At 38.0% G+C, this 9,053-nt stretch overlaps 1 protein-coding gene across 1 annotated transcript; it reads left to right on the forward strand.

Annotated features, from left to right (window-relative positions):
• Positions 1 to 715: 715 nt before the first annotated feature.
• Positions 716 to 7,305, forward strand: LOC130052686 (fibrinolytic enzyme, isozyme C-like). The gene is made up of 7 exons (XM_056158398.1): positions 716 to 926; positions 1,868 to 1,938; positions 2,769 to 2,926; positions 3,080 to 3,170; positions 3,406 to 3,583; positions 4,072 to 4,217; positions 7,106 to 7,305. Exons 1-7 carry the CDS (start codon positions 887 to 889, stop codon positions 7,256 to 7,258), a joined length of 837 nt encoding a protein of 278 aa, XP_056014373.1. The 5' UTR covers positions 716 to 886; the 3' UTR covers positions 7,259 to 7,305.
• Positions 7,306 to 9,053: the final 1,748 nt, after the last annotated feature.

The raw sequence follows: 9,053 nt of genomic DNA on the forward strand, positions 1-9,053 counted from the left end.
AATACATTTAAAATATTTTAAAAAGAAGATTATCAAAAACGAACAGCTTCTTCGGACCAGGATTCACTAAACGAAAAATAGACAAACACGTTATCTCGAAATTCATTTATGTTTACTAAGAGGAACGTAATTGGTACATATACTGCACAGTGTGGATCCACCCCACCCTCCACCCCTGTCACGAATAAGATCCATTTTTATGGAAACATGTACAAAAACTAAAATACAGACGTCTTGTTTAATCAGACCTCAGTAGCTTTAGGGAGATTCACCACTTAGGGCCCCTATTACGATTTCATATGGACTCACGAAGAACTTCAAGGCAGCCCCCAAACACGGAGCCTTTTACTGCGCCCCATTAAGAAATTCCTGGATCTACCACTGCTTCAGAACATTTTAAAATCAGTCTGCGTTACATATAAAGAAAATATATTTTGTTGAGACAATATAGAAAATTTCGACAGGAATATGACAGCAATACAGACAGATATGTACCAATACTCCTCTTCTTTCAGCTTGTAAGAGGACGTGTGTTACACTTATATATATATAACAAAGTACATGTACATACACAAAATGCTACTCCAAGGCTCTTTTGTTATAATTTACAAACTCAATAACTCATTTATCACAAATAGAATTTACATGCGTTTCACATAACGGACGGTTGTAAATTACCAGCTATGTAAATATCCTCCTTCAGTAACACAGGGATGGTCTTTTTCTCGTGACCAGTGGAAAGTTGTTGATTTACTTTATTTAGAATCATTCAGGTGACCAGAGAGTAGCCATTAAGGTGTGAACGCATCATATGGACAGCCTTAAAACAGTATAAAAATGCTGCTGGAATGGAAGGTGGATAGAAGACTTCTCACCGACCTACAACATGAAGGTTGCTGTTATCGTCGCTTTCCTCAGCCTTTCCTGTAAGTTCTACATCCTTCTTTCATCAAATGGGTTAAAGATAATTGTTTAAATCAACAAATTAAAGTTGTATGGTCCGAATTACATTTTTTTCATGTAGTAAAAACGCTATTAAATCATCGCACGTATCTAGTTATAAGGCTGTATGATATGTCATACATTATTTCATCTGTTTTAACCAATATTATTTGATTTTAAATCGGTGTCTACAAACAATCGCGTCACTCTGCCTTTTCAAGTGATAGTCACGTGACCAGTTCAAAATTTCAGATCATTGGTGGTCTTATCTTTGTAAATCTGTGTATTTTGTTACAACAATACCGTACCATAAGTTTGATAGAAATAAAAATATCAAATACCTCTTAGTAATTCGTTGTTTTACGCTTTCAGCCTTAAAATTAGACAGTTACGTCTTAATTAATTCATCATGTTGGGATTCCCCTGGCGTGCTTGGGGCTATTTATAGACGCCTACCCAATGTATAATTTATGAGTCAGCCGGAACACCCCGAGCCTTTCACCGAAAAACACCGTGTTTTCGGTGAAAGTCCCGAGGTGTTCCGGATGATTTTATGTGTACCACACTATGTTTACTTTCTAAATAATCTTCTCGCTGTTTTCTTTTACATGCAAATGTTATCAAGCATGTGGTTAAGGAAAAGTTAATAACTTTTAACACTAATTAATCTGCTTAAAAGTAATTATGTACAAAAATAATACATAAAGATCGGATAATGTACAGTTTTAAGAAAGAGAGAAAGGTTGTAGGAGGGGAGAAGGGGGAGGCTGGTGATATAGTTTAGAAATTAGAGATATAAAGACAGATTCAAAGCAAATGTCCCTTTTTATGCATATTCGTCATGTATGGATCATATTGTTACTGAATTCCTTAGGTGAGATGGTGATCCAGTGTTTAAGATGTTTTAATGCGGTCTTTGTTTAAGGTGCGGCTATGGAGCCCAAGATTTACCAGCCTGCAAAGGAAATATTACGTGAGCTGGCTTTAAAACCAAAGGTAGTAAAAGCTTACTATATATATACATATAGCATAAAAACAACAGGTGCTTGTGGACAGAGCGTCCGTTAACCTCCCTTGATTTCTTTTTCTTTGGTACAAATATCTAACGTATATTCGTCACAAATATTTAACATAGATCTGTTTTTATTTGAACAAATTAAACCTCTCATAGAAATCGTTTATATGATTGACGTATCACTGATCACATGAGGAAATTATATTTATGAAAGCGGTTTCTGAGAGAATTATGTTTTGTATGAAATAAAACCAGTATTTGGGTTAAATATATTGTGAAATAAATACGCAAAGAAACCGTTGCCATTGAAGAAAACAGGGAAAGGAGATTTTACCAGAAGTCATCTCTACAATGGTCAATATGATGATTTAACTATCTGTGAAGTTCAGTATTCGCCGAGTAAAAATTATTAAATTTGCGTGATTTTTTCTTTAATCATACAGTGGACTAATATGATTGAATAATTTATAGCTTTTCGTTTGGTAGCGATAAACAAAGAATCAGAACATTACATTCACTTCCACATGTTTTGTATTATGAATATATATGTAGCACTTCATTTCCCCAACATCGGACCAAAAATAAAGAACTTCCAAATCGATACGATTCCTTATTTTTATTTTTCCCGGTGGTCTAGGGAAATTGCTTGTCTTTAATCAGATTGACCGAGAAATTTCAATTGTTGAGGAAATGTATATGGAATGTCCAATACTTTACTATATTTCTCTGCCCCATTGATTGAACGACTTTCATCTAAAACAAATCGATAGATGTAGCAAAATATGTGAATTTAGCGGTAATTAAGTTTCAGGACAATTTCCTACGTATCGTGAACGGTGTTGAAGCATTCCCAGGAGCATGGCCTTGGCAGGTGTCCCTCCAAGTATACTCCCGGGGATCCTATAATCATATTTGTGGAGGATCTCTTGTCAGAGCAAACTGGGTTGTCACTGCTGCACACTGTGTTGGGTGAGTTTAATCATGCATCTTCAGTATTTGTTCTTGACACACGTGTCGTGTGTATATCACACGTGTTGTGTGTATGTCAAAATAATTTTGTCATTGATAAATCCTTTAAATGTTTGAATGCATTCTATGAAATTTACACTCTTGTAACATCAGTGGGCAAATAGACAGTATGCGGATTGAAGCTGGTATCCATACAGTGTTGAAGGATGAAGGGGAAACGAGTACCATCAAAAGAATAATAAGGGTACAATACACATTTTCGAAACTCGATCTTCTTAAGTATTCAGGTCATTATCAAGATGTACGCCCCTCTCTCTATCCCTGAACTTGAGAGTTAGCATCGCGTAGACAATGTCTGTCGATTAATGCAACATACATAATATCTAATAACAATAGCTGTGGGAAATAAAAAAAAGCATTAACACTGTTATTAAGCTACACTTTGAACTTTAACTAACTTTGTGTCTACGCGTTTATAGCATCCACAGTACTCCTCCAGCATTGCCGGTTACCCTAATGACATAGCTCTGTTGGAACTGGACTCGTCCTTTACCGTAGGAGGGAATATTGAACTGGCCACCTTACCCACTAACTCTAACGAGGATTTCACAAACAACCCTGACTGCTACATCACCGGGTGGGGGAGAACTTCAGGAGGTATTTCTCACAGTGAAGAAAAATTGTCAATTTCCTTAGAGAAAGAGTGTTAAAAAAAATCACGTCATTCAGCAGACATTAGATGTTGTATAGTAAAACACTTATAGTGAATTCACTTATAATGAATTCACGCTTACAGTAAAACACTGTTATAGTTAACACGCTTACAATGAATTTACGTTTACGGTAAAACACGGTTATAGTGAACATGCTTATAATGAATTCACGCTTACAGCAAAGTGATTGTTATTCCATGAACTTATAAACATATAATGAATTTATTGTATATAACCAATACAGTTCATAACGAATAGAAATTGTTTGTCCCCAGCGCTATAAACACGTTTTACTTTAAAGGACAACGTATACATGTATATCAATATAATGTTGACATTTTTAAATTCGATTGTTGCTTTGTAAACGCAAAATATATAATGTGACACAAACGTGCATGCATATTACTGTTACAAGAAATTCTTTATTTCTAGGTGGATCCACTTCCGAAGTTTTGATGGAAGCTAAGATGACTAATATTATTAATACTGAGTGTCAATCTCGCTGGTCATCTATCAGCGGCGCAGCCATTTACAGTACCCATATCTGCCCTTATGAGTCGGGGAAATCCGCTTGCAATGTAAGTCAGTTGTTTGGTGCCAATACACAATTAAAATGCATGATGTTACTCTCTGATATTGCTCTCTGTACATGTATATACCGTAATATACATACATATATACTTACCTACATTTGTACATGCACACATCTATTCATACATACCAGAATCTGATTGGTCCAGGAGCACTTTTAAAAACATGATATTTCCCTTTGAGAATAGCAAGCACGCGTTCCAGGGTTATAGTATCTACATGTAGCAACAGGTTACATTACTTGACAACGGGTGATATTATAAAGATTATCACATGAGCCATATTTATGGGCGTACGGTTCGCCGTAGATTGATAGACGACGTCGTTTGAGCGTTTGTAATAGGCTACCCCTCGGTTGACTATAAGACTCTCTTATGAGTAGCCATGAAATATAAGGTGATTCCACCCGAGGGTTGCAAAAAAAGCTGTGAAACCCGAGGCTTTTTTGCAACCCCGAGGGTGGAATCACCTTAATATTTCATGGCTACTCATAAGAGAGTATTTTTCTGTCATATTTCTAATTAATTAATTTTTCGCTGTACATTAAAAATAATACCAAAATCGAATTCTACGACCCTCATTTTGGCAACTACGTTGCCGACAAAAAATCGGCCGACGAGTGTATAAGTGAATTGTATTAGAGTTATTCCTCTTTGAATAAATCAATAATCAGGGTGATGCGTGACGTAACTCGACAGTCCATCAGCGCGAAACATTTTGACAGACCTAATCAGAATATGAGACAGATCTAATCAGAATATGAATCTACAACTGCATGTTTTTTTTCTTAGAGGAGCATTGCTATTGATATTAATTGAGCAGTTATTTAATGACGAGTGTGTGAAGAGAGATTCCAAGTAGTTTTTGTTGGTGAATATGGGCATGGCTAGACTTTCGTTTTCCACGCGTGCAAGGACTCGAGTCTCATGGACATTGAAGGCACTTATTTCACCTGAGACACGGACAGTAGACGTTGACAGAGTGCATGTGGAGGTAGGCCTAGAACTAATAGACCGTGTGGGCTGGGTTTCTGTGAACTGCCATAATGCACCGGATGACATAGGTGTATGAGGAATTTGTGACTGTTGTTGAGTGTGCAGTAATTGTTCAAGGAATGTGTAATTTTGTGTCTGGTCACATACACCTGGACATTATCAGGTACATTACAATCTGTCATTTTTTTTGTACAAGAGCTTTGCAGACGCTAGTGTTTGTCAATCGAGGCGAGGTAAGTTGCAAGCTAAGTTGTGTATTGATTATGACGTCACGGGATATGTAAGATAAACGTCACGTGATATGAAAGATAGAAATATCTTACATACCTTTCTTTCATAGAATATCTGTATCTTACATACGTAGATATGAGAGAAAATGGTTTTCTCGGGGTGAAAATTTTCAATGTTACCCTTAACTACATGCAATATTTATACAATATATAGTCACTGTGAACATTAAATGCTAAAATCCATATCGTACATGTATGTCATATCAGCCGAAGGCCCATATGGGGCCCGAGGACTGTTATGAAGCCCGAGGGATGATATGACATATGATATGGATTTAAGCCTGTAATATTCTATTTATCATATACTACACTTTTTTATACTTATTAATAAATCTTGTATGCATACAGTGTAGTGTTTTTGAGAGGGCGTGTGTGTTAATCTGATGTAGGGTTCTAGGGCTGTTTTTACATGATGGTACTTATTCTTTTTATCGTATTCGGGTTAACATATTGCAATTTAAAGATAGATCAAGAAATATTTGATATATCACCTACCTTGGTTTACTATGGTAAAAACACTTTTGATTTACTATAGGATATAAATGTTAAAAACTTGACTGATAACAGTAAAAACTTAATTTTTCTACATACATTGGTTAAATGCATTATGGTAAAAACTTTGAAATATTGTTTTACTACAGTAAACGCCTTGGTACATTGATTTAATACGGTAAAATCTTTGATACACACCGATTATTACGAGCGAATATGTAATTTTCGGCTTGATATGCATTTTTGCACGCCGGTCTTATCACACGTTGGTTAATTTATTGCACTTTGTTTATAAAGAAAAATCAACAAAAATATTTGATACATTGCCTACCTTGATTTACTATGTTAAAAACGTTGATACATGCATTGACTATAATGGTAACATCTTGATTAACAACATTAAAAACTTTATTTGATACAATGTACGTTGGATAATCATGGTAAAAACTCTGATCTATTGTTCTACTGCAGTAAAAATACATTGATTTACTAAGGTAAAGACTTTGTTACAACGATTATTACATATATGAGCGAATAGTATTACGTAATTTCCGGCTTGATATGTATTTTTGCACGCCGGTTTGGTATGAGATATATGGATTTTCGACCGGTCGTTGATATAGGCTATTGTGACGTCACCCGTATCACGCAGTGGAGAATCTTCATAATTATGACCAAGCATATGATTTCATCGGGTGATGAAGGTAGCTAGTATTGCAGAAAAAAATCATAACCCGCGTATTTTAAAGTCAATATAAACTAGATTTAAGTACTAAATATTATATGGTTGACCCATTCGCTACATTAAACGGAGCAGACAATGCACCCTTTGACATTGAGGATGTTACGTACATGTATTTGGTAATGATTACACAGACAAGTGATACATGTACTGAAAATCGGATCGAACAAGTATGCAACAGACATGCATTAATGCAATATACATGTACATAACCGATAATCAGGGAATATAATAGAGACATTCTCATAGTTCACTCTAATATCTGCTGCACTACAGGAAGACAGCGCTGTTGTCTCTAAGCTGAGAGATATTTCAATAGATCACTTACAGTTATCTTTTTTAAAACTGAATTTCAGGGAGACAGCGGGGGTCCCTACGTCTGCTGGAAGAATGGTGGTTACATGTTGGCCGGAGTGACCTCGTGGGGCATCAGCACCTGTGATGGATCGTACCCAAGTGTGTATGTTAGAGTGTCCAAGTATCTGGACTGGATGGCCAATTACATCTAAATCGGATTTCATAATCTTGGTTCATGAATAAAATTGGACTTCGAACGTATATAGTGTTATATCTATTTTATAACCAGAAGGTTGACATAGAATATTTTACAGTATGGGTAAGGGAAACAGGCACCGACCACTCACTTACAGTCGCCATCAGACTAAACTTCCACACACCAGTGTTACTAGTGGTCCTCACTCTGGGGGGGGGGGGGGGGAGTAATAACTACTACTGACCAGTGTTACTAGTGGTCCTCACTCCGAGGGAGAGTAACAACTACTGCTGACCAGTGTTACTAGTGGTCCTCACTCCGGGGGAGAGTATATAATAACTACTACTGACCAGTGTTACTAGTGGTCCTCACTCCGAGGGAGAGTAATAACTACTGCTGACCAGAGTTACTAGTGGTCCTCACTCCGAGGGAGAGTATATAATAACTACTACTGACCAGTGTTACTAGTGGTCCTCACTCCGAGGAAGAGTAACAACTACTGCTGACCAGTGTTACTAGTGGTCCTCACTCCGAGGAAGAGTAACAACTACTGCTGACCAGTGTTACTAGTGGTCCTCAATCCGAGGGAGAGTAATAACTACTGCTGACCAGTGTTACTAGTGGTCCTCACTCCGAGGGAGAGTAATAACTACTGCTGACCAGTGTTACTAGTGGTCCTCACTCCGGGGGAGAGTAATAACTACTACTGACCAGTGTTACTAGTGGTCCTCACTCCGAGGGAGAGTAATAACTACTGTTGACCAGTGTTACTAGTGGTCCTCACTCCGAGGGAGAGTAATAACTACTGCTGACCAGTGTTACGAGTTGTCCTCAATCTGAGAGAGAGTATCTAATAACTACTGCTGACCAGTGTTACTAGTAGTCCTCACTCCGAATGAGAGTAATAACTACTACTGACCAGTGTTACTAGTGGTCCTCACTCCAGGGAGAGTAATAACTACTGCTGACCAGTGTTACTAGTGGTCCTCACTCCGAGGGAGAGTAATAACTACTGCTGACCAGTGTTACTAGTGGTCCTCACTCTGAGAGAGAGTATCTAATAACTACTGCTGACCAGTGTTACTAGTGGTCCTCACTCCGAGGGAGAGTAATAACTACTGCTGACCAGTGTTACTAGTAGTCCTCACTCCGAGGGAGAGTAATAACTACTACTGACCAGTGTTACTAGTGGTCCTCACTCCGAGGGAGAGTAATAACTACTGCTGACCAGTGTTACTAGTGGTCCTCACTCTGAGAGAGAGAGTATCTAATAACTACTGCTGACCAGTGTTACTAGTAGTCCTCACTCCGAGGGAGAGTAATAACTACTGCTGACCAGTGTTACTAGTTATCCTCACTCCGAGGGAGAGTAATGACTACTGCTGACCAGTGTTACTAGTGGTCCTCACTCCGAGGTAGAGTAATAACTACTGCTGACCAGTGTTACTAGTAGTCCACTCCGAGGGAGAGTATCTAATAACTACTGCTGACCAGTGTTACTAGTAGTCCTCACTCCGAGGGAGAGTATCTAATAACTACTAGTGACCATCTTCGAGTAACATATTAGCGGATGAAACATGGATAAATTTTTACAATGTTGGAAAATCTGGTCAAATCTGGTATTCTGTCGTGTACCGGTATTCTTCGTCCGACTATGCAAGGTGAAGATAACGAACAGCGATCATTCTCAGAACTCCCACAAGCAATACAAAATAGATAGTTAGACAAACACTGACCCCTGGACACACCAGAGGCGGGATCAGGTGCCCAGGAGGAGCAAGCATCCCCTGTCGACCGGTCACACCCGCCGT

This window comes from Ostrea edulis, chromosome 3 (genome assembly GCF_947568905.1).
Source record: "Ostrea edulis chromosome 3, xbOstEdul1.1, whole genome shotgun sequence".
In the NCBI taxonomy this organism is placed as follows: Eukaryota; Metazoa; Mollusca; class Bivalvia; order Ostreida; family Ostreidae; genus Ostrea; species Ostrea edulis.